The 27,291-nt window shown below is 42.2% G+C and overlaps 1 protein-coding gene across 4 annotated transcripts in view; it reads right to left on the bottom strand.

The window, feature by feature from the left end:
* Positions 1–26,414, bottom strand: part of OTOF (otoferlin) — a 762,055-nt gene extending 735,641 nt beyond the window's left edge. For all 4 annotated transcript variants that reach the window (XM_030198653.1, XM_030198655.1, XM_030198656.1 and 1 more), the window contains exon 1: positions 26,336–26,414. In XM_030198653.1, the coding sequence (XP_030054513.1) occupies positions 26,336–26,414 (79 nt within the window). The remainder of the gene's footprint in view (positions 1–26,335) is intronic.
* Between the last annotated feature and the right edge of the window lie 877 nt (positions 26,415–27,291).

Genomic DNA, 27,291 nt, shown 5'->3' on the forward strand with positions numbered 1-27,291 from the left:
GGCACCTCCATTGGTAGTGAATCATAGGAGCCACCTTTTTACCATTTTGGGGGGTGGAACCCCCAGTGGAGATGACCCCTCCCTCCATACATATTTGATATTGGGGGTGGGGTGGTGAAGCACCCACAGCAGCCACCGAGTTGGTTCCTATGCAGATGATGGCAGAGAGGTGGGCATGAGGCCAGACAGTACCGTTTGTATACATTCTAATGTATGCTTGTTAAACTACTTTATATGTGTTATCATGACCATGTTATAATAGTATGGTATAGGTTTCATTGGTCTCATGCTTGCACTATTTGGAGGCGTTGTAACCCACTGGCTGCAAAGAGGGGTTGGAAAATGTGGCCTTCACATAACTAACGAAATTTTCACATAACACTAATAGCATAGTGACGATAGTAACCTAACGAAATACATTCTTGTAGGGATGTGGGAATGGTGGTCGTTTAAATAACATACAAATTATTAGTGATTGTGCATGTTCCTATATTACTCATGATCCTTGCATGGACACTCCAGTTACTGCTGGTAACATTGATGACGGAGCTGTTATATGTGTAGGTACAGGAGGGGAGGGGGGTTGGGCCATAACCTTACCTTTCCAATCGTTCCCGGATGCGGGACCAGGCTCGCATGGCCTGCAGCCTGGGGGGCAGGTGGTGGTGCTGGATGAAAAGGCGATGGCGGTGCCTTAGGCAGAGCCGGACAAGCAGCAGGCTCTCCTCTTCTCCAAAATTTGGCTCCCTGCGTTGTGCCATTTTTCCACGTGTTGGAAAAGAGGTGCCTTATATAGACGACCTTGCGTGAGGGACGTCGTTTCATGCACAGCTCCATATATGGATGACCATTCCATATATGGCCGCTATCAGCACGTGGACGCCCTCGTAAGCATAGACGTCTTTGACGTGCACATGCCTGCAGGAGTGTGAAACGTGCCTTATATAGATGACGCACCCCACCCGACCCTTTTCACATATACACAATATGCATTTACTGCATGTTTAGTAGGTGTACAGTGCATGCAGATCCGGACATTCAGATGGGCACATATGATGGAAGATTTGGTGGAGCAGTAGGTGTACAGTGCATGCAGATCCGGATATTCAGATGGGCACATATGATGGAAGTATGGGTGGAGCAGCATGATATGTCTGTAGTTGACACATATATGCGTTCCTCATATATTTCCGTACCCAGATGGCATGAACAACATGTATTGTACTTATGATACACCTATGTACATTATTTTTCACACCACGTGATTTGGTCGTTTGCACCTGCAATAGTCGACCGTGTTAGGGCGCCCAATTTAGTCACGCTTATGCGCTCGTCATTTGATTGTTTTCTTACAGGGATAATCGATTGTCGAAAAACGCCCACACTATTTTTCCATTATACAGGTCTATTTTTGGACGTTATCGTAAGAACGCCCTAATTCGTACTTGGACGATCTTTCCATTTTGCCCCTCTATGGCTATTGTGAAAGATAAAACAGTTTTACATTAGAGAATTGAAGCTATTGAGAACTTTAACAGTAGAGTAAACTTGTGAATTCTTAATTTCCCAATGTCTCCTGGGACCTCTCCTATAGAAGCTTCAAAAGATATTTGGAGGATATTTTTGGTTTTCCCCAGTGAGTTTCCCCCCTTTAATTAAAGTTTATTATATATTCTCCAAAAATCCACCCCAAGAAATAAATTCTGAGCTTCTGGATGTTTCAGCAATTTTGGAGGCCTCTTTATCTGAGGATTCTGAGACAAATTCTTTTTGTTTCATTCATTTTTGAGCAAGACTTGAATTCTGTTTTGAAGTTTTATCTTCATAATTCCCAGAAATATTTCTTTGGAAAAAGGATTTGGATGTATCTAGATGTGATGAGACAGATTCAGGAGAGAAGAAAAGCTTTAAGGAAAGAAACTTTGTCACTTGGTCAATCGTTTCTTTTGGCTTATCCTTTTAAATATCTTCTAAATATTTGGAGGTCAAATATGTCTATTTTGATCCGGAGCAACTGCGAGCCTTCATAGACTTGAGGAAGATTGTGTAAGGCTCTAAACAACCTAATTGAGATATATTTGAAGTTAATGGGGGATGGCTCATGCTATTGCCAATTCAGTAACTAATGCTTAATTCTTTTGCCTTTATTTGTATCTCCCTACTTTCACCACTCCCCCTCAGAGTTGTAGTCTAAGGAAAATGTTTAAGTATTATATTGTATTAATTTGCTTCTTGTTTGTATTTTCCTCGTATACATCTGCGTTTCTGATTCAAGAGTCTAGCTTATATTTTTGAAAAGTTATAAAAAAAAATTGGTGTTACATTGGCCATCCTCGAATCTTCCGGTACCATGCTTCATTTTAAAGATAAATTACATATTACTAACAATAGCTCTTCAAGTTGTGACAAAACAGCATCCAGGGCTTGTCAAGGTAGTGGGAAAAAGTCAACTACTGGTCCCAAAATGTCTTGGGATCACCAGCTCAGAGTAAGGGGGGGTGGAGGAAAAACCTGGGGTGGTGCCGCCATATTGGAAGGGGGTTTGCAGCTGCCCTTTGATGAGGGATTGGAATGTGGATGAGGTAGTTCCAAAGAGTTCCTCTAGAGAGCAGAGACCACAGTAGAACAGCAGGGGTAAAGGAAATAAAGGAACTAAAAGGAGACAAGGAAATACCAGAACTCCCTCAGGAAGGGAGTCAGGCCCATTGCCTCTGAGATAATGGTGAAGCTACCCCATTTGGCAGTCAGGAGGAGTTCAGGAGATGAAACCCAAGTTCCATGGTTATGGTAGTAATACGTGATGCCTCCTCACTGAAGAGGGGTGAGAGCATAGCCATTCCCAGCCCAGCTGAAAGCAAGCTGAGCTAAGCAACCAGAGAGCTGGGAAGAAGCCCAATGGGGGAGGAAGGGGAGCTCCTCCCAGAGCCTGTGGCCATGGATTATAAGGAATCAGGAACACCCAGCCCTGCTGCAGGTGAAGGAGAGATGGAGTACTGGGAAGGCAGCTGTGGGACGCTTCTCATAAAGGAGTAAGGCTGTACAATGGGAGGTGAACTGCCTGTTTCCTTAGTAGAGGGGCAGTCAACATAAGCAAAGCCTGTTCTGAATTATGAAACTTGAGCTATATACTCTTTGGAGGGAAAGGTCAAGGTGCAAAGACCCTGGTTATGAACTTTTGTTTCTTGGAGAAAACTGAAGCAAAGAATTAATTTAACCTCTCCGCTATGGCCTTGTCTTGCATGAGTGCCCCTTTTACCCCTTGGTCATCTAGCAGTCCAACTGATTCTTTTACTGGCTTCTTACTTCTGATATACCTACAAATGTTTTTACTACATGTTTTTGCCACCAATGCAATCTTCTTTTCAAAGTCTCTTTGCCTTCCTTATCAGCGCTTTGCATTTGACTTGCCATTCTTTTTGTGCTGTTTCCTATTATTTTCAGTCAGATCCTTCTCCTCACTTTTTAACCATGCTGGCTGTCATTTGGCCTTCCTTCCTCCTTTTTTTATACATGGAATATATCTGGTCTAGGCTTCCAGGATGGTATTTTTGAATAGCATCCATGTCCGAGGTAAATTTTTGACTTTTGCAGCTGCTCCTCTAAGTTTTTTTTTTTTTTAAACCATTCTCCTCATTTTATCATAGTCTCCTTTTTTGAAAGTTAAATGCTAGTGTATGCAGAAATCATGGCTGAACTGAAACTGTAGATATTTACACCAACTCAGGAGCAGTTATAAATGTTCATGTGTAAAGTATGTTTGCAAAATTGCAACTCTGCCCATGCTGCACCCAAAATCTGTTCTACCTACACTGAGTAATGTAAAAATATGCCTTTATAAAATTACCTCTCCCCCATTTGTAAAATTTAAAACTGTAATCTCGGATGTATACTGTTTGATGGAATCTGGGGGACATTTGATGTTGTACTGATGCGTGCACATGACTAACTAATGGGACTCATTTTAGCCACTGTCACTTACACCTACAAAGCCAACCCGGAATACCCCCACCTCTCTCATCCAGTCGTTGATAAAGCTGCCACCTAAATGCTATATTATCAGAAGACAAGTGGAGTGGTTTCAAAAACCAAAAAAAAAGGTAAAATCATTGTCTATTTTGTGAACATTTTATTAAAACTCAAGAGAATATTATATTTATTTAGATTTTGCTCACACCTTTTTCAGTAGTGGCTCAAGGTGAGTTACATTCAGGTACTATGGATCTTTCTGTGTTCCTGGAGGGTTAAGTGACTTGCCCAAGATCACAAGGAGCAGTAGTGGGATTTGAACTGGCCACCTCTGGACTGCAAGACCAGTGCTCTAACCACTAGGCCACTCCTCCCTACCAACATGGCCATATTTAGTCCAAATGGCTACATTAGAGATACCAAAGCAATCAGATGAACTATTGCTACGATCCCTTAATAAAAATATCAATCCTCTATACTATCAGGAAGCTCTCTTCAGAAAGCATAGATCTAGTTCACCAGCAGAGGTCCCAACCAGCTATTCTGACTCAGTCATGATCTTCTTGCTCCTGTGCCACTATACTTGCAGATTAATAAGTAATAGAGTATACTGCTCTTGGCATGAAAAAACTGTGACTGAAATAAGACCTAATGATGACATTTAATGAGGTCAGGGGTCACATGATGAGCTCTTGAAGTCTGATATAGAGGGCCACTTCTAGAGTTGCTGTAGAGCACAACAACCTCTGGACTCAGGTATAGAAGGAACTGATAAGATCGACTTGTCTAATAATGTGTACAGCAAAATATACATGAAAACTACTTTAGGTAAAATGCTGCTATAGTTTGGAATCCCTTACTATGACCATCCATGACTTTCAACTTAGAAGAATTAAATATGTTTATGTTTATGTTTGTTAGTGTGTTTGATATACCACTTTTTCTAAAGGATAGGTCAAAGCAGTTTACAAAATAAAATTACCTATAATGACATACAAGGAAAAGAATGCCAATTTCAACAGGAAAGGTTCAAGTTTATTTCCATTTGATATACCACCCATCAACAGTGCTGAGCAGTTTACAATAAAATCATAAAGTAGGAAAGGAAAGGAATTAAAGTGGGTTCACAAAGGTCCTCTGCATTCCAACCCGTATCGGACATTATAGTACAAAATAAGTTATTCAGGATAACATTTCAAAACATATGTTTTCAGATTACTTTTAAAATGAGAAAGAGATTGTTCCTTACGAAGATGCAGTAGAAGATTATTCCACAGTGAAGGAGCAACTACTAAAAAAATTATGGAGCATATGTGCTCAAGACCAATATGACATAATGATGGAACAACGAGTAAGTCTTGTTGTGAAGATCAAGGAGATCAAGATGGAATGTAAGGAACTAGATACCAAAAAAGAAATAATGGAATTTTTGTACACCAGATTTTATGATCTAACACCAATTTTATAGGGGATTCTTGCTGAGATTGATAATCAGTGCTCTTGTTTCAATAATGAAGTGACATGATCTTGGCAAACTGCAATTAAAAGTAATTTAACAGCAGTGATTTGAATGAAATACTTTAGATCTTTCAAGCAGATGTCTGATAAAAGTGAGTTACAGTAATCTAAACTACTCATAATAAAAGAATGTAAACATTTCCTCAGAGCACCTTGAGTAAGAAGAGAATGAACAAAGTTGTTTCAATTTGAAGAAACATTTCTGAACAAGATATCATGTATGCTTTTGAAAATTAAGGGAACTATCTATATGAATTCAAAGAATCTTTAAGGAAGGAACAATTTTAATCTGAATACTACCCATAACAAGGGGTATTGGTAACATCTGCAGTGACACAAGACCACAGATCAATGATTTTCTTTTGTTGATGTTTAGTTTTAACTTATGAGTACTTAGCTACATTGCTATCTGATCTAATTTGTTATTTAGGTTAATTATCATTAAGGGAGAGAAAGGATCAATTATACCCAGAATTTGAATATCGTCTGCATCTACAAAAGAGGTTAGTTCAATGGACTGAATCAATGTCAATAGTGGTGAAAGAAAGATATTAAATAGAATTGGTGCCAACACAGAGTCTTGTGGGACACCACAGGTAGTAGTAAAAGGAAAAGATCGATTGCCTTTCCAAGACACAGTATAAGAACATAAAGAAAGATAGGACTGGAACCAGGCGAAGGCTGTGTGAGTCAATCCTCTATTGCGTAACTGATCTATTAGCAATTCATGATCGACCAGATCAAAAGCACTAGATAAGTCTAATGAAGTGAGAATCATTGTTTTATCCTGCTCCAAATAAGTTTTAATCAGGTGGTGACACCTAAGAGCATCTTCTCAGTTGAATAGTTCCTATGGAATCCTGTTTGAAGTGGGTGAAGTACATTTGTCGCTTCTAGAAAATCAGAGAGTTGATGAGAAACAAACTTCTCAGTGACTCTGGATAATACTAGAAGATTTGCTATTGAATGATGTTAGTTGCATCTTGAGAGCTTTTCTTTTGATCTTTTATTTTAGGGATTAGATAAGCAACTTTCCAGATATCCGGTACAATACCAAATTCTAAGGATGCTGATATCATATTACGAATAAATGGAAGGAAAATTGTCACAAAAGTCTTTAATAATGTAGAAGGGCTGGGGTCATGAGGGGCTATAGTAAGATGAGTGGAATTAAGCATCTTCCGAACTTGAGATAAGGTAGGGACATGAAATGTTGATAAACAAGTTCCAAGTGAACTAATAGACTCTGCAGAAGAGGCCTCGTTGTTTAGAATAGTTGTTTGAGGAGGGGCATTTACTGAGTGTCCTATTACAAGAGTAAAGAAGAATGAATATCTTTAATTCCACTCTTAAAAGAATCAGCTGAGTCTTGAGCAGAAGAGATAGAGGAATCTTCCTGAAATGAATAAGATTAGAGAGGATTGTGTAGCTATAATGGGAGTCTGCAATATCTGTCAAGAGTAGTAAGATTTACAAGCATCCACAGTTTTACATTTATAAAATGTGGCAAGTTGTTTGTAGTTTTTAAGGGATTCTGAAGACTTATCTTTCTGCCACTGACATTCTTTCTGGCGAAGTTATATTTTATGCAGTGAAAGTTCAGCAGAGAACAAATATTCTCATTTAGGGTTCATCAGAGAAAATGACTGAATAGGTGCTAATGTGTCTAGTGCTGATAATGTAGCTCCTGTATTCCTCCAGAGCCTGAGAGGAAAAAGTAGAAAAGTCCAAGTAGAAGTGGTTAGATAAAGAAATCATTCACACATCTGAGACAGACAAGACATACTTAAAAAAACAAACCATGTAGCAACTGCAACCCTACATTAATCACTGTCCAGCTTATTTTCGAAGGAGATCGCCAGCCATCTTCCGACACAAATCGGGAGATGGCCGGCAATCTCCTGAACCTGGCCAAATCGGTATAATCGAAAGGCGATTTTGTCCGGTGCCAACTGCTTTCCATCACAGAGCTGGCCAAACTTCAAGGGGGAGTGTCGGTAGGGTAGTGAAGGTGGGACAGGAGTGGGATGGGGGTGTGGCCACAAGATGGCCGGCTTCGCCCGATAATGGAAAAAAGAAAGCCAACCCTGACAAGTATTTCGTCGGCTTCACTTGGTCCATTTTCTTTCAGGACCAAACTTCAAAAAGTGCCTCAATTTGGGAATCGGGGATGACCACCCCTTACTCCCCCAGTGGTCACCAACCCCCTCCCACCTCCCAAAAAATATATATATTTTTGCCAGCCTCTATGCCAGCCTGAAATGTCATACCCAGCTCCCTGACAGCAGTATGCAGGTCCCTGGAGCACTGTTTAGTGGGTGCAGTGCACTTCAGGCAGGTGGACCCAGGCCCATCCCCCCCTTCCTGTTACACTTGTGTTGGTAAATGTTAAGCCCTCCAAAACCCCCCAAAACCCACTGTACCCACATGTAGGTGCCCCCCTTCATCCCTAAGGGCTATGGTAGTGGTGTACAGTTGTGGGGAGTGGGTTTTGGGGGGGATTAGGGGGGGCTCAGCACTCAAGGTAAGGGAGCTATGCACCTAGGAGCTATTTTTGAAGTCCACTGCAGTGCCCCCTAGGGTGCCCGGTTGGTGTCCTGGCATGTGAGGGGAACCAGTGCACTACAAATGCTGGCTCCTCCCTCGACCAAATGCCTTGGATTTGGCTGGGTTTGAGATCGCCGGCATTAGTTTCCATTATCGGCAAAAACCGATGCCGACCATCTCAAACTCGGCCATCTCTGACATTTGGCCAGCCCCAACCATATTAGCGAAACGAAAGATGGCCGCCCATCTTTTTCAATAATATGGTTCGGGACCGCTGTTTGTGGCGCGGGTGGCCGGCGTCGTTCGATTATGCCCCTCTGTACCTCAATATTTGAGAAATAGAGAAACCTCAAAAGCTTGCTGGAAAAAGTGTGTCTTAAGAAGAGACTTGAATCAGGTAAAGGAGAGTTCTGATTACATACCAGAGGGTAAATTATTCCACGGTTCTGAAGCAAGGAGGGAAAAGGCTGAATTTCTAGTTGACTTGTAATAAGCCTTTATAGGAGGTGGAAGAACATGCCAGTGTGCATCAAGTGAACATAAAATGCCTGCCTGAAAAGAGTACGGTAATGGGGCTCAGAAGAAATCCACACCAACATATAGCTGTGCCAACCTTCACCTCAAACATTATGTAACACCCTTGACCTGGGCGCTTCTGTGTCCAGGATCTGAACTGCTTGGAGCCTCCCGAAGGCAGTCTCCATCTGACCCTCACTGTCCTAGCACTTGGTGCCTCCACCAGGGGAAAGAAGTATTAGTGGGTGGTATTACCTTCTTCTCCCCCACGAAATCCAAAAATCAAGTTCAGTAAAACTGCAGGAAACAAAGCGGGCTATTAATTTAGTTAAGTTTGAGAGGTTTTTATGTTCCCTCCAGTCCAAAAACCACTCAGGAGTCAGCAGTTCATACAAGCTCAGGATCAACTCTCCAAAACTCAAGGCAAATCTTTTAAAACCACAATCCTTCTGGTATTCCCCCAATGGAACTCCTTTATTCTCCTTTCCCGAGTTTATGTACAGAGTCTTTTCAGCAGGACTATTTACACTTTATACAACCGCCTGTCCATGTCTATCCCAGAGAATAGTGTTCCCAAAGGCTGTGCTCCTCACTTTTACAGGTCCAGACCCTCCTGATCTGACCTCCCTCCAAGGTGGCCTTTGCATTGGCTTACCCTAGTCTTGGGATGGGCACTCCCTGGCTCCAATCCCACACTCCCAGACTGGGTCTCTCCTCTGCCCAACCATAGCTCTCCTCTTCACAGTGGCCGCTTTGTTGAGCCACAACACCTCTTTACACCCAATGGTTTACTTCTCTTTTGTGAGATACCCCTTCACCTTCTTCAGGTCACTTGGCAGGGACTAGCAGGCAACACAAAGACCCCTCTAAAAGGCAAAACCTTCTCTTTATCTCCTTCTAACTCCTCCCCTCCCCCTTGTCACTCTTCATTTCAGTGCACCTTCTCTCTGCATTTTACTTCAAAACTATTCCCCATGGGCTGGGCTTCCTCCCACCCATGGACCTCCCAGTCACTCGCTCCATTGACTCTTTATAGGGACTTACTCTCTCTTAGTAATCCCCATATAATAGGGGTTTACAATTATGACAAACAAATGAAAAATCTTAAAGCAACCTAATTCTAATGGAAATGTTTTCAGGGACTGTCTCTCTCTATGTTGGATGTTCAGCGCTGCGTGCGTCTGGTAGCGCTAAACAAATGTTAATAATAAAACTTTTTCTTTTGTCTATTCTTTCTTTCAATAAATATAATTATCAAAAGCTGAAATAACCTGTCAGGCCAGGAGAGCAGAAGTTACAAGCTATAATATGATCCATCAGGGAAAGAAAAATGTAGGAGAATGAGTAAGTGGGATATTAATATTTCCTGGTACACATGATAGTGTGAGAAACAGCTGCATAGGCACGGGCACATTTTTCCTGCAGGTAGGTTAACTGAGGCATATAGGGTAATTCCTGAGAGTTTCGTATGTAGTAGAACAGTGAGCAAAGTCCTCCTCTCCCTCACTACTAAGAATGAACAAATCCAACAGGCAGCTTCTTGCAGGGGGAGCGGTATATGAGAAATAAATGAAATGCATTCCCAGGTATGTACAGAGAGCAAACGGAGAAGGGAGGAACAGTAATAGTAGGTGATGAGAAACTGTTCCCATAGGTACTATGTTCCATTTCAAGTACTGGAGGAAACAGAATTCATCCCTTGATTTAAAAGTTAAAGAAATGAATGTGCCTGAAACTTTTCTTTTCTTTTTTTTTTTATGATCGATTTGATTAACCACCTTCCAAAGCCAATATCAAATAATAGCAAGCAGAGAACTAGTAACAAAACAATACCACATCAGTACAGCAGAACAAAAGAAATACAGCTGAGAACAATGAGCACATCAGAACAGCATGGACCTAAGAACACAATAGAGAATTACAGCAGGGACACTAAATAAAGCACAGTTGAGGGGCGATATGATAGAGGTCTATAAAATAATGAGTGGAGTGGAACGGGTAGATGTGAATCATTTGTTTACTCTTTCCAAAAATACTAGGACTATGGGGCATGCAAAGAAGCAACAAAGTAGTACGTTTAAAATGAATTTGAGAAAATATTTCTTTACTGAACGTGTAATTAAACTCTGGAATTCATTGCCAGAGAATGTAGTAAAAGCAGTTAGCTTTGCGGGGACCTAAAAAGGTCTGTATAGCTTCCTAAAAAAAAAGTCCATAAGCCACTATTAAAATGGACATGGGGAAAATCCACTTATTATTTCTATGATAAGCAGCATAAAATGTGTTATACTGTTTTGGGATCCTGCCAGGTACTTGTAACCTGGATTGGCCACTGTTGGAAATAGGATGCTGGGCTTGATGGACCTTCAGTCCATCCCAGTATGGCAATACTTATGTTCTTATGTACAGCAGTTCAGGAGTAAGACAAACACGAGCATGTGCACACATGGATGACAGGAGACAAGACACTATCGAATACAGAGGTATAAGAAGGTGGGAACCCTGGAAAGTTGACAGCTTCTTGGGAAAAAGGCCTGGGAAAGAACCAGGGGCAGATATTCCAAACAATTTAACCAGGCAGGCGCAACTTCTGCCTAATTAAATTGTACTGCTCAATTGAGTGGCTAATATTCAGTGGTGATTACCACGGCATTCTCTGATTAGTACTGGGGTGCTCTGGGGGTGGTCCAGGAGAAGAGTTGGGGTGGACCCATAGGTTATCAGGGGATTGCAGAATTTAGTGCAGGTGACCAGATAGTTAACTGACCATGATGGACTGCTTATAATGTTGTCCTTACTGTGCCTGGTTAGGTATCTGGGTATAGCACTGAATAGTGGCCATATCCAGATAACTTCCAGGCGCTACCAAATACCAGGATATTCAGTTCCAGTACCTGGATAGATGCTGTCACTGAATATTTTCTATGGTGGTCAGCGCTGTCAAAAATGCTGGCCATCGTGGGCTGAATATCAAGTTATGTAGGAAGGCTGCAGCCTGGGAACATCTGTGAGTTTATTCCAGAGGAACTAAGCTAAGTGAAGGATGATTCATGTGTGCACTCCAGGCGTATATATGTGGTGGAAGGGATGGTCGGGAAGTTACTCTGCAAGGATCTCAAGGATCTTGAGGGAACAGAAGAGGTAAGAAACCTAGACAGACACAGAAGGAGCTCAGTATTCAGGGATCTATGAGTTATGAGGTCCCTCCCCCATCCTTGATCTAAGCTCTGGGTTGTTGTTGCTTTTACTGCTGATGCCTGCCAGAAAGTTTCAGTGTTAGACTCTGAAACAGGATGCATTGCTTCTTGCAAATTTAATGAACACAAATGAGATGAATGAGCTGGTAATCAGAAAATGAAGGAACGAAACAGGAAAGTAATCTGAAAATGAACAGACCAAAGATGGTGGAATGTACTTCCCTACATGCCACAAGAGGGTTGCCATCTTACCCCAAGATAATCAGTGGGACAACAGGAGGCACTGAAGACATATCTCTTTAATATGACATACTATAATGACTCATAATTGGAACTGTAATTCACCATCATTTATTTAATAATCGGATTATTTTCTCCCTATATCGTATTGTCTAATTTCATTATGTAATCCACATTCAATATGTGATACCAATTGTATGTAATCCATGTTAAATATGTGTTACCTGACTGTTCATTATATCATCCATGTTCTATATGTATTACCAATTGTGTCTGTATTCTGAAATGGCGTAAGTCATGACGGAAAAATTGTAAGCCACATTGAGCCTGCAAATAGGTGGGAAAATGTGGGATACAAATGCAACAAATAAATAAATAAATAAATTCCTTACCCTTTTCTTTCTACTTGCCAAAAAAAAGTGCTAGTTGAGAGACACCACGGCCATACTTTTTGGAAGAGGAGGTAGAGGGAATTCCTAGACAGCACTCTTACCACCAGCAGAGAGACAGGGGAAGGGAAGCCCCCTACCAGTAGTCTTTTTAAGTGTAAAGAGTATGGGGCAGCCCGGGAGGAGGGGAAGTGGGGAGTTTTATGCATATTAAGATGTAGCAGAAGAAAGAAAAAGGCTAAGATCACCATAGATAAATAAGCTTTAGAAATATTACAATAAATGCAGAAACAGTAATCTATCGGATGGAAGGTTGAGAGGAGGGGGGGGGGGGGGGGGAGATCCTTATTACCTGGGAGCCAAGATCACTCTCAGTCCACCCCTGCTAGGCAGCACTAATTTCACTGGGGAAGGAAAAAGTACATGATCATATTGCTAATATTTTTGCCCATATCAAAAAACATTCACACAGCCCAGCTATGTGACTGAGTTGTGCCTTGTTATTCCTGAGTTATTTCATACTACCCAAGCTTTACATAAATCCTGAAAGCCAAGGTTGGAACAAAAAAACCCTCAGGACTTTATTTCAAGAGTGGGTTAAATAAAAGCTTGAGCAGTTCTGATGGAACCAGGGAAAATACTACTTATCAGAAAGAATGAACATGGGACCCATAATTTTATGCCAATTCCTTGTGTACATGTGGCAGCCCCTTAAATATTTAGAGATTAGGATCATTTCGATTATACCTGCTACCTCAATAATGGGTATGATATTGAGTAAGAGGTCATGACCTGGAGCAGGTTATAAATATCAGTGTAACCCGAATCGCAGCATACTCCAGCACCGGCTCAGCTCATTTCATACCGACCCGGGTCACAGGGATAATCTCTCTAATCCCGACCCCACCATCTATAACCTGCCATCCACTCAAACACTCAGCCTCCTTTACTGATTAGCCCCTGACCCATCTACTCACTCAGCCCATCACCATTTATCACCCCCATCCACTTACTCACTCAGGTACACCTCTCACTGCTAACTTCCCAAGCAATTCACTAGTTCATGCACCTCTTCTGCCAATCTTTGCCCTCTTATTCACTCACAAAGATACACGTGCCAGCCATGCACTCAGACATGACTTCATGCAGTGCTTAGGGTATGAACTTTTCAACTTGTTTAACTTGCTTTTAATACTCCGTCACTGCTGGAGTGGAATATTGAAGCCCCCACTGGCTATGATCTGGTACCTTTTTAAAACATTTTAAATTACCATTATGTTTAATGGACTTCCTCTACATAAACGGCACTTAGTAAAATTGCTGCAGCATGACTGCTTGCTAATATAATATTATTTCAGTTTTGAAAAACTTATGCTGGATCTAGCATCGAGACAAGTTTAAAGTGCTGGTTTTAGCCTTCAGCACCATAACAGGTAGCAATTCTTATTATTTAGGAATGCTTTACAAGATGGTATGTCCCTAGGAGGACACTAAAATCAGTCAATGAGATCCTTCTGGAATCTTCCTCCCTTAAAAGAAATCAGATTAACAGGTCTCCAACAGAATGGTCCTTTCTTATAAAACCATTTTCTAGAATACGCATGACAAAGGGGCCCTTTAACTACGTTGTGCTAAGCCTCAATACCCCGGATTCTATATAGTGTGCCTAGAGGTCTGTACCGAAATCCAAGCAGATTGTATAACAGCGTATGTAAGTTAATTGGCTCAACAAGCCAATCAGTGTTGATAACAGCACTTAACAAGCAATAATGAGTACTAATTGGCAATAATTAGAATTTACAAGCATAACTCACTAAGCATATTCTGTAAGCACTGCACCTAGCTTCTAAAGGGGGGCAGACAAAAAGGGGCATGGTTATGGACAGGAAAATGGGTGTTTTGTGTGCATTCTGAAATTTACACACTTAGTTATAGAATATGGCCCTCTGCACCTAAATCTATGCACCGGGATTTGTGCCATGTTTTCATTGGTGTAAATGGATGCGCGTAGATTTAGGCACTACTATTGCTGCCTAAGCATATTCTATATACCGTGCCTAAATCTAGGCACGGCTTATAGAACGCACTTAGGTGAAAATGTACCCGATGGTGGCAGCGGGGGAGGGTTAGCGGCGGCAGGAAGGGGGGTTCGAAAGGGATGGCAGGGACTAGGGCCAAATCTGGGGGGCCCAGGCCCCTGTGGCCCCACGTTGCTACGCCCCTGAGCTACGGTAAATGGAGACCTGCACTAGTGTCAGCACATGCTTTTGGCATACACTGAGGCCCCCTTTTACTGCAGTGGGTAAAAGGCTGATTTTTTTCTGGAAAAGATATGGCCGTACAGCAAGTGAACCACTTATCATGCGGCCATTTCAGAGGAGAGCGTTTCCCCTCACCCACTGAAAGCAGCACGAATTACCACCGAGTAATCATCGGCGCTATAAAAATAGAAAATATTTTTGTAGCACTGGAAATGGCACACATTGGGGGGTGATGCATGGCAAGCCTGTTGCTGCGTCCCAACCCTTTAGTAAAAGGGCTCCTATATGATGTTTAGAAGGCTATTGAAATCATGGTTGTTAAGTAAATATTTTGGTAACTTTTAATAATATTAATGGGATGATTACTGTATCATGATCATACAATGTATGATTTTGTACTAATATCTGCTTTTATTGATTCCATTATTTTATAATAATGTTTATTACTTTATTGTTGTATTTATTCTGGTTTTGTTGTATTTTTAATGTTTCTAACGTACTCTCTTATGTTATTATAATCTGCCTTTAGCTTTTTGGTTTACACATTCTATAAATGTTTGTTTAACTTAAATTGACTTAAATTGTAATTTCTGTTGTTATTATTTTTATGTATTTTCCTTGCCTTAAGCATTAGAAAAAGCATGCCATAAATCAATTAAATTATCACATGCACACAGACAAGAAAAAAACTGAACTGAAGCAGCTGAGGAGAACTGAGGTTGAAAAACACATTTGAAGTCATCTGCCCCATAAATGTACACCCTACAGGCACACCTGCCCATACACACCCACACCTATGCCCTTTCCAATGACACTGAGAAGAGTAATTGGGTTTATCACAGTAGAAAAGTTCACGAGCAATTATTAACCAGGTGGACTTGGGAAAGTCACTATTTATCCCTGAGAGTGAGCAATGAGGATCAGATTTATTTTCTGCTGGGTAATTCCTAATAGTCAGACTGGTCACACTTGGAGACAGGGTGATGGGCTCTGTGAACCTTGCTCTGACCCAATATGGCTTCTCTTATGATCTTAAATGAATCAGCTGGCAAATATTAATGTAAAACAAAAAGCATATGTCAACTCACTATTTGCAAATCACATCCCAACAACTTCACACAGAAACAACCACATCATACCAGCAGCCAACACATAACAATAGTACCAAACAACAATAACAGGTTTTCAAGAAAGAAAAGACTAGATTGTCCACAACAAGGAAAAGCTGATGAAGTAGCAGCATTCAACCATCAGTCCAAAACATCATAACAGTAGTCAAAACTCAACAGCACATGCAAAGACATCAATACTGTCATATTGTTCACAGCTAACAGTAACCCTGTGACAACAGAAAACAAATAATTGGTGACTTCAGCATTGATCTGAACGTGTGAGTGGTAATTTATAATAGGGCTCTAAGGCAAGGAAGGCACAGAGGCACCTATATTGTACGTATTTCATAAAGGAAACATCTAAGCACCTTTACAAAATTGCCCCAGGGAAAGTAGGTGCATGTAATTCCTCTCACACTTTGGCATTTGTACATGCATATACTAGTAAGAGTCAGTGCATATGTTTTTAAATAACTATCATTTATCTACATTTCTCCATACTTTTCAAATGTGATTTGTTGGGAAAGGTGCCTAGAGGGATATAACTGCTGTTTTGGGGGTGGAGGGGAGAGGAGGTTCTTAGGCTCTAGGGGGTCCTTGTACTAAGTTACGCCGAAAAATGGCCTGCACTTCCTGTGTAGACGTGTGTATTTGACACGTGCAGGTCCATTTTTCAGTGCATCTGCAAAAAAGGCCTTTTTTGGGCCAAAAATGGATGTGCGGCAAAATTAAAATGGGTGCACGTCCAATCTGGACCTGAGACCTTAGCGCCACAAATTGACCTAGCAGTAAGGTCTCATGCATTAACTGGGCAGTAATGGTCTATGTGCGTACAATGCCGATTACCGCCCGGTTAGCACCACATGCTGGAAAATTTCCAGTGCGCTTAGTGGACGTGCATAGAAAATAAAATTGCCACTGGCCACGTGGTAGCCGGGCGGTAGTTCAAAATTGACACACATAGGACTTGCATAGGCGCCTATGCAGCTTAGTAAAAGTGCCCCTATGTTATGTTGTGTGCATGCTTGATATTGTATTCTGATTTGGTTTTATTGATATTGTATCTCTGAATTACGCTTTTTATAGATTGTAAAGTATTTCTTTGATCTCTGGTTGTGGTATAGAAACATGTAAATAAAGGAAAGAGGCTCCCTAAGAACAACGCAAACTAAATATTAACAAGGACAACGCTCTAAAATAAGACAACAAGGAATTCAATCTGAAAGCCCAGAAAATTAAAGTTGTATTATCGGACTTGTCCAGAGATCTTTAAATGAAGAGGATGCCAAAGCTAACTTTGCATTGCTTTGAAAAACACTAACCTCCCTGTTTACAAAGCCATGCTAGACGCTGTCGGTGTGCTAATGACAACACAGCCCTTTCACTTTGAATGGGCTGCATTGACATTGTTGTGCGGCAGCCACTAGCACAGCTTTGTAAACAGGGGAGTAAAGCTGGCCCCAACCTAACTACAGGTCATTTTACTAAAGTGTGGTAAGTTGTTGCACGAACTTCACTAACAGCAAAAATTAATACACAATGGGCTAGATTCAGTCAGTGGCCTAGTGGTTAGAGCACTGGTCTTGCAATCCAGAGGTGGCCGGTTCAAATCCCACTGCTGCTCCTTGTGATCTTGGGCAAGTCACTTAACCCTCCATTGCCTCAGGTACAAACTTAGATTATGAGCCCTCCTGGGACAGAGAACTATCCAGTGTACCTGAATGTAACTCACCTTGAGCTACTACTGAAAAAGGTGTGAGCAAAATCTAAATAATAAAAATAAAAACTAATATATATAAAAAAAATGATGCCCAAATATGTGTGCCAAAAAAAAAAATCATTGCCCAGTACTATTCTATTCTCTAAAGGGCACTCTGGGATGATGAGTGCTGTTCATAAAACAAAATTGGGTGCTGAATTCTGTGCCCAAATGTCAATCATGGCACACAAGTTTGGTGTGTATTTGCAGTATTCTATAATACTGCACACAATTTGTCTTCTTATATTTTTACCCCACACTTTCCCACTCATGGCAGGCTCAATGCGGCTTACATGGAGCAATGGAGGGTTAAGTGACTTGCCCAGAGTCACAAGGAGCTGCCTGTGCCTGAAGTGGGAATCAAACTCAGTTCCTCAGTTCCCCAGGACCAAAGTCCACCACCCTAACCACTAGGCCACTCCTGACTTGCCCATACCCCTCCCATGGGAATGCCCCCCTTTGTAGTTGCACATGGATACAGTGAGGTACTACTCCATAACTGGGCTTCTAAGTGTATTTCCTGCCATTTGAGCCCCATTTCAGCATCTTGCATCCATGGGAATGCATTTCTGCGCTGCAATTTGGGTGCAGAATTAGCTGCTAACTTGGGTGCCATTTATAGAATCCCCAAAATAAGTGTAACGGCTGTGCAGTAATTGTTGGGAGTGTGCCCAGAATGTCCTCTGCAGTTACTACATTGAATTGTTCTTTACTATATCAACCCATTGCCGTGCGCTAATGCTGACACAAACCATTCACTTTGAATGGTAAAACTGTTCAGGTAGCATAGATGCCCTTAATCTGTCCAGTTTCTGGCCCCTAACATAGCATACAGTTAACTTGCAAATTAATGCACAGTGACGTGCCACCATGGTAGTAATTACCACACTCATGCAATTACAGTGCACACTAATTCATGTGTTAAATGCTTAATGCACTGCAGTAAAAGGGCCCCTCACCTCTGTTAGCAATAAACCTGAACTGGATTATTTGAAAGGGATCAGGGCGCCTGTAAACAGTGTGATACTGGGTTTCCAAACTTCTCAAACAGACTATGGAATTATTAGTTTATTTAACCCCCCCCCCCCCTTTTTAGAAAGCCACGTGGCAATGCCAACACAGCCCATTCACTTTGACTGGGCTGTGTCAGCTTTATCGCACTGGCAGCCGCTAGCACAGCTTTGTAAAAATGGGGAGGTTATAACTTGATATTGCATTAAATTATCACTTCTGCACAACATGAAGAGTGAATTTCACTAGAGGTATGGCTTTCTAAAACTGAACACAATTCCCCCGATATTAAAAAGCACTTAACTGGCCATGATCAGCACCTGGCCGGTTAAATGTCCCATAATCGGCTATCCATGAATTTTCAGTAGGATATGGCTGGCCATAACCCGCTGAAAATCTGCGGTTAGTGGCTAACTGGCTATCTGCCGATTTTCAACAAATTGCTGGCTAAGTTTGGTAGCCATATCTGGCCACGTGAATACCAGGCCTATCTTTGGCAAACTCAAACTTAACCAGCCAGTGCTGAATATCGGCATGGCCGTTTGAGTTTGAACCGGCTAAAAATAAACCAGATATTCAATGCCAGTCACCGGAAATGGCCCGGCACTGAATATCCGGGCTCAGCACCAACCGCAGAAGTTAGCCAGACTAACTCACATGGTTTGAATTTCGAGGCCAAAGATCTCTTTTCCCCTCTCCACCCCCCCCCCCCAAACAAAGCACTACAAGTGGATACTATTTCAGTTCACCAACATGAAAAGTGCACAGCACTTAGGAGTTATGGGGAAGGCAAGAGTTCTGTAGGGATGGGCAGCCAAAAATGTTCACGTTATTTTTTCTGGGTTATTTTTTGTTTGTTTTGTTCTGGAACAAATGTTGTTACAAGTGTGTACTCTTCCTAAAGATTGTGCACTTTGTGCAAAGAGGATACATGCTTGTTAAAACGTGGAGGAGAGGAGGAGTGGCCTAATGGTTAGTGTAGCGGGTTGTGGATCTAGGAAACTGGATTCAATTCCCGCTGCTTCCTGATAGTTCCTGGAGTGGAGGAGTCGCCTAGTGGTTAGTGCAGTGGATTTTGATCCTGGAGAACTGGGTTCAATTCCCACTGCAGTTCCTTGTGACTGTGAGCAAGTCACTTAACCCTCCATTGCCCCAGGTACAAAATAAGTACCTGTATATATGTAAACCACTTAGAATGTAGTTGCAAAATACCACAGAAAGGCAGTATATCAAGTCCCATTTCCCTTTCCTTTCCCTAGTTGGCAGTGGGTTGAGATCCTGGGGAACTAGGTTCAATTCCCTCTGCAGTTCCATATGACCCTGGGCAAGTCACTTAACCTTTCATTGTCCCAGGTACAACAGTAGTACAATGTACTACTTAGACTGTGAACCCACTAGGGACAGACCCAGTACCTGCACAATGAAAAACTGTAAACTGCTTAGGTCTAAGTGGTATATAAATAATGAAATGAATGAATTATGAACAAAGAGGGCGCATTCATTCCTGATAGTGCATGTACGCACAAATCATCACGCATGGGCACACACTGTTGGAAGAAAGACCATGTTTGGCGAATGTCGGCAGGATGAGAAGTGGCTGATCATAGGGGACATCCTTGAAAAAGCAATCCAGCGAAGCACGTGCCATGCTGGAGAACAGTGCCCCTAAGCCAACTAGATTAAGTGTTATACTTTTCAGATAAATATTAAGTAGCATGAATAATATAAGGAAGTTTATCAAGTTTAATATCATGAAAATGTACTGAATAATAATAATAAATTGCATAGGTGGCGGCTACTGAACCAATGACGATTTGAGAATGTAAGACACTGTGCATGAGTGGATAAAGGCACAGTGCATTACCACTGAGGTTCATTAACCAACACATTTATTCCTGCTCTTCAGTTGGGTTTTACAGGTATCTTGGAAGAGCATTTGATATCTGAAGTGTGTCTGTTGAACAAATCCAGCATTTACTTTATAGTGAAGCCATATTTATTTGGTTTATAAAATTCTATCATAGCACGCATTTTCATGCCTAACTTTGGGTGCAATCGACAAACACAGAAGAACAAAGGACCTCCATGTAGAAACTCCAAAGCAAACAAACATAGCAGGGGTGACATGTAGGATGATGCAAAACAACACGTCCACTGGACTCAAAGAGTTCACATCAGAAGCTTTATTCAAAGTACAATGGACTCGACACAAAATCGTGTTTCGCCCTAAAGGCCTGCTTCAGAAGTCCCTAAACAGTACAGAGAGCACATGTATAAAAACTCACAGAAAAAGAAATAGTATGTATATACAAAGGCAATAAATACAAAATAAATGAACAATGACACAGTTCACAAGGGTCAAATATATTTATGTAAATCAAATAGAAGCATACATAGTGTGAATGGCGCATATGTGTCACTAAAAGGCACACCACATTATCAAATGAAAACATAAAAACATTACAGCATAAAAGCGTTTAACAATAATGCAATATATCATGGATATAAAAACCTAAACAAGAAATAGATAAATGTAGTAGAGAGAAACTGCATGTATAAAAATGCACGAAAGCATATAACAACCAGTGTCCACAAAGACAAATGGGATGGTCAAACACTACAGGGTGAAATCTCATAAAGCTGTAGCCACTTGGTAAGTGTGCATGAGAGAGATGGTAAAAACTTAACTTTGGGTGCAACCATTTTGCCAAAGACTGGTGTATATTCTCACACCCAGGTACTGTCATTAGGTTCAGAAATGGAATCTGTGCCTAAATCCTAGGAACACCCCTGACCTTCCCATGCCCCTCCCTTTGCCACACCCCATTTGAAGTTGTGCACGAGATAAATATGGCATGCAGGTTATAGCATAGACATGCATTGCAGATCCATGTTTAACCAGTAATTGGTGCCAATTAACGCTTAAGGTCAATTAATGATTATCACCAATTTAGCCAATTACTGTAAAGGATCAGGACTAAATTTTATGAACAATCTTTTGACTGATAGTTAATGGTGCTGGCCTATTTGGGTTACTGTAACTCAGTGTATATCAGAATTAGCAATTCAATATGTAAGAAACCTCAAACATTGCAAAATACAGCAGCATGTGTAATTTATAGATCTTCTAAATTTGAAAGAGTAACACCATTGTTACAGAAACGTCACTGGCTTCCAGTCAGAGTGCATGTCATGTTTAAAGTTTGATCTTATTTAATTCTACAAGGATTAGCTCCAACTCATAATCTTAAACTTACAGATTTATCAAATAGAAATTGTGATGCTTCTGGGAGATTATATATGACCTTACATTATCTAAATTCTAAGAAGGTTAAATATGAAACAGTGTTTGCAGGTCGATTTTCATATCAAGCTACTCTCTGGTGGAATTCACTACAGTGGTTATAAGATCTTCCCCAAATTACAAACAATTTAGAAAAACACCAAAAACTTACTTTTTTTTAGAACGTTTGTAAATATTTATCTGACAATGTATATTCCTAGGAATGCCTAGCCTCTTGTTTGTAATCCGCATAGAACTTTTCGGGGTAATTGTGGGGTAGAAATACCCATTGAATTGTACTGTACTTTAGGCGTAGATCTGTGATCCATGCCTAAAACTGCACGCCAAACTTTTGGGTGACCTATATAGAATTTGGTTGATACTGTGCACTTTTTCATAAGAGTATGCCCTCTTTGCCCATGGAGGGGGAAAGGGTATAGCTCACCTAAAGTTGGGCTCTGGAATGACATGCACTGAGTACAAATTCTGTATCAGCAATTGTGCCCCCAGTTGCCATTAGAGAATACTAGTGACAGACTAGGGTTGCGCATCTAACTTTAGGCAAGAGTACTTATGCTAACTATCCATCTTATTTTCGAAGGAGAAGGGCGTCCATCTTCCGACACAAATCGGGAGATGGGCATCCTTCTCCTAAGTGCGCCCAAATCGGCATAAATGAAAGCTGATTTTGGGCGTCCTCAACTGCTTTCCGCCACGAGGACAACCAAAGTTCACAGGGGGATGTCGGCAGTGTACCAAAGGCGGGACAGGGGCGTGGTTAAGAGATGGGCGTCCTCAGCTGATAATGGAAAAAAGAAGGGCGTCCCTGAAAAGCTCTTGACCAACTTTACTTGGTCCATTTTTTCTTGCGAGCAAGCTTCAAAAACTGTGCCTGAGCTGACCAGATGACCACCGGAGGGAATTAGGGATGACCTCCCCTTACTCCCCCAGTGGTCACCAACCCCCTCCCACCCAAAAAAATAAAATAAAAAACATTTTTTCCAGCTTCTATGCCAGCCTCAAATGTCATATCCAACTCCATCACAGCAGTATGCATGTCCCTGGAGCAGTTTTTAGTGGGTGCAGTGCACTTCAGGCAGGCGAACTCAGGCCCTTCCCCCCTTCCTGTTACACTTGTGGTGGTAAATGTTGAGTCCTCCAAACCCCCCCAAAAACACACTGTACCCACATGTAGGTGCCCCCCTTCACCCCTAAGGGCTATGGTAGTGGTGTACAGTTGTGGGGAGTGGATTTTGGGCAGTTTTGGGGGGGCTTAGCACATAAAGGAAGGGAGCTATGGACTTGGGAGCAATTTAGGAAGTCCACTGCAGTGTCCCCTATGGTGCCCGGTTGGTGTCCTGGCATGTGAGGGGGACCAGTGCACTACAAATGCTGGCTCCTCCCACAACCAAATGGCTTGGATTTGGTCATTTTTGAGATGGGTGTCCTCGGTTTCTATTATCGGCGAAAACCGAGGTCGCCCATCTCTAAGGTCGACCTAAATTTCATGATTTGGCCGTCCCCAACCGTATTATCAAAATGAAAGATGGATGCCCATCTTGTTTCGATAATACGAGTTGCCCTGCCCCTTTACAGGCCGTCCTTAGAGATGGGCGCCCTTATAGATGGACGCCCCCATTCAATTATGCCTCTTTAAATGGCCGGTTCACGTCTAACTGTAGGCAGTGAGGTGCATAACTGCTAATGTTCTACAAAATGTGCCTGTAAGTGTCAGACATGCCCCCAACCCACTCATCCCCCTGCCCTGGAAAGTGTGTGCACATCAGGCTAAATTCTAGAAATGGCACCTTATAAATCGATGCCAAACAACCATGCGGTTAGCGTGAGTCTATAAGCTATATCTAAAGTTGGGCGTAGTTTATAGAACATGCCTACATGCCGTTCTTGAGACTAAAATTTAGATGCACACGTTTAGGCCACCTAAAACTAGACCTAAATACCTGTGCATAAGTTAGGCGTTGATTGAGTGTATACCATAATAGTGCGCATAGTTTTTCTGAGACATCCACAACCTACCCATTCCACGCCCTTCGCAACACCCCTTTTTGACTGCACACATTAGAATTTATGTGCACCACATTGTAGAATATGCCTAGAAAGTTGTACTCGTAAATTCTAATTAAAGCCAATTCGTGTTGCTAATTGGTTGTTGAGTGCCAATTATCAGCACTGATTGGCTTGCTAATCAATTAGGTTGTGCTCACAATTTGGCCATGTGGCCAAATTAGTGTGCACAATTTAAGGTGTTGTATATAGAATTTGGGGGATTTTGTAGAATTATTATTAGCCCTCTCCTCAAGTCACTTCACTGGCTTCCTATCCGTTTCCGCATACAGTTCAAACTCCTCTTATTGACCTATAAGTGCATTCACTCTGCAGCTCCTCAGTACCTCTCCACTACTACTACTTATCACTTCTATAGTGCTACAAGGCATACACAGCGCTGTACACCATACATGAAAAGACAGTCCCTGCTCAAAGAGCTCACAATCTAAATAGGACAGGCAAACAGACAGAACAACTAAGAGGTAAGAGAATTAAAAAGGTGGGGATAAAAGGGTACAGGGCAAGTGAGTAGTGGTTAGGAGTCAAAAGCAGTGTTAAAGAGGTGGGCTTTTAGCCTGGATTTGAAAACGGCCAAAGACGGGGACGTACAGGCTCAGGAAGTCTATTCCAGGCGTGAGGTACATTCCTCCCTGGGAACTCCGTTCACCGGGTAAATCTCTCTTATCTGCACCCTTCTCCTCCACTGCTAACTCCAGACTCCGTTCCTTTTATCTTGCTGCACCATATGCCTGGAATAGACTTCATGAGTCGGTACGTCAAGCTCCATCTCTGGCCGTCTTCAAATCTAAGCTAAAAGCCCACCTTTTTGATGCTGCTTTTAACTCCTAACCCTCATTCACTTGTTCAGAACCCTTATTTTATCATCCTCACTTTAATATTCCCTTATCTCTTGTTTGTCCTGTTTCTCTGTCCTAATTAGATTGTAAGCTCTGTCGAGCAGGGACTGTCTCTTCATGTTCAAGTGTACAGCGCTGCGTATGTCTAGCAGCACTATAGAAAGGATAAGTAGTAGTAATAGTAGAATACTAAGGGCAGTTAGGTGTATAACTGCTAATTAGTGTCAATCAGCACCAATTAATAATAATTATGACCAATAATTGGTTGTTAAGGCCAAATTTGCAACTAATTATTCAATAACTGACCTTATTCTATAATTTGGGCGTTTGCATTCTAGGCATCAAGGTGGGCATTCAAGATTATAGAATTGAAAGACTCTTTAAGAAGAGTGGGTACTATTATCAAGGAAAGACATTTTGTGGCAAACCACAGCCAATATCTAGTAACCTGCAAACAAGTTTCCTAAAGTAAGGTTATAGGTGAGGGGAAAGTAGTTTGGTGTGACAGAGAACCTCCGAAAAAATATTTCCAACAGTGAGCAGCCAGTGCCCAGCCAACTTTAAACCCAAAATACAGACTGCAAATGTAAAAATCTATCACTGCCTGGCTACCTTCTGGCATAGCATAGCACGGAGGGAAAACGGGAATTAGCCCACTGAAGTAGAGGTTTCCATTGCAATTTAGCAATCAACACTTCACCTGAAAGAATATTTGGGCTAAGGGCAGGAACAACTTTGTACCGTTATGGCCTAGTGGTTAGGGTGGTGGACTTTGGTCCTGGGGAACTGAGGAACTGAGTTCGATTCCCGGCACAGGCAGCTCCTTGTGACTCTGGGCAAGTCACTTAACCCTCCATTGCCTGCCGCATAGAGCCTGCCATGAGTGAGAAAGCGCGGGGTACAAATGTAACAAACAATAGAAATGTCAAAATAGTGGGGAACGTTCATGCAACCCCAACCACCCATAGAAACCCCACTGAGGATCAGTAGTGACATTTCCCTTAATACCCACAAGATCTCGATTAAGTAACTTCCATTGCGCCTCCTCTTCTCCACTCCTCCAGTACCACCGACAGGGGAAATTGCTGTACTGGTGTCAACCTATTTAATGAAAATATTGGGAGCATGTTCCTTCCTGAATGCGAGTCTTTCTCGGTCTGCGTGAACAGGAACACTTAACTCTGTTGAAGGATCTACTGCAAAATCGATTCCATAAAGGGCAATTTGGCCGTGTATCAATTACTTGTACGAAAACTGAGAATGGAGTGCAGACACCACGGTAAGGAGCAAATCAGCGTGCGTGCGTGCATGTATCATGCAGAAAGGCACACCAGAGGTTCAACTGGCATGTTTACATTAATGTTCAGGCATGAAGGGCACTGACATGGAGCGAGGCTTCATCACCCTCCAGCAAAGTGACTTCACAGTTGCAATCCCTGTATTTAAGGGGTCAAAAAAAGATTTCCAAACCGGGCAATGGTTTCGATAGCAAGAGTTATTTCATTCATTCGTTCGTTCCCTCCCCCCCCCCCCCCCCCCCCCCTTCTGCAGAAAACTTTGGTTAGGCGCATAGCGATCTATAACCCGCAGTAAAGAGAACCCGATCCCGTACCTCTGAAAGCCACTTTGGCTATCCTGTCGCCTTTGCCTCGCAGATCGGTGACCGTCTTCAGGTGGACTAGGAGAGCCATGCCTGGGGCTGGGCTCAGCAAGCTTCAGCGTCTCTCCAGGCAGAAGCGAGCGGGGATGTACCGTGTGTGCAATCCGAGCTCTTTCCTTCTCCAACACACAGGCACAGTACCGGCAGTGCCTCGCTCGCATCCGAGGGTGTCAGCCCCTGTGAGGGAATTCTCCTCCCACGCCGGGCTAAATTCTCTCTGTGTAAATTATTCAGCAGCTCTCGGTCCCTTCTGTCAGCCGAAGTCTTGCTTGGCAGCTCGTGTGCTTCTCTCGCTGCTGCTGCTTCTTGCTGTGCTCTAGGCGGGTGCTGCTGTGCTATCGCACTGGAGTATCGAGGGGACGGACCTGCTGCCTTGTCACCCGTGGGCTTCTCGGCTCTCACGACTTAGCAGTGGCCGAAACGCAGGACAGCGGGCTGCGCGCAACTTTAGGAGAGCTTTTCACCTTTCAGGCCAGCGTCTTCCCTTTTTTCCTTCCCCACATCACATTGAAATTGGGGATTGCAGCAGTGATTGAGAAAAGGAAACGGAAATGGGATTTGAGGTTTTTGCAACTACATTCAAAGTGGTTTACATATATTCAGGTACTTATTTTGTACCAGGGGCAATTGAGGGTTAAGTGGCTTGCCCAGAGTCACAAGGAGCTGCAGTGGGCATCGAACTCAGTTCTCCAGGCTCAAAGTCCACAGCACTAACCACTAGGCTACTCCTCCACTATAATGAAATAGAAAAACATATCTAGGACTTCTTTTAACCCACCAGTAACAGAGCTAACACATTGAAATTCAAATGTTTTACAGATTGGCTGATCCTAGTTTACACTTTTACACTGTGTGAGTTTGGAACCTAGGTGCAAAGTTTCCTAAGAATCCTTCCCTCTTTCCTCATC

Source organism: Microcaecilia unicolor, chromosome 3 (genome assembly GCF_901765095.1).
Source record: "Microcaecilia unicolor chromosome 3, aMicUni1.1, whole genome shotgun sequence".
NCBI classification, from domain to species: Eukaryota; Metazoa; Chordata; class Amphibia; order Gymnophiona; family Siphonopidae; genus Microcaecilia; species Microcaecilia unicolor.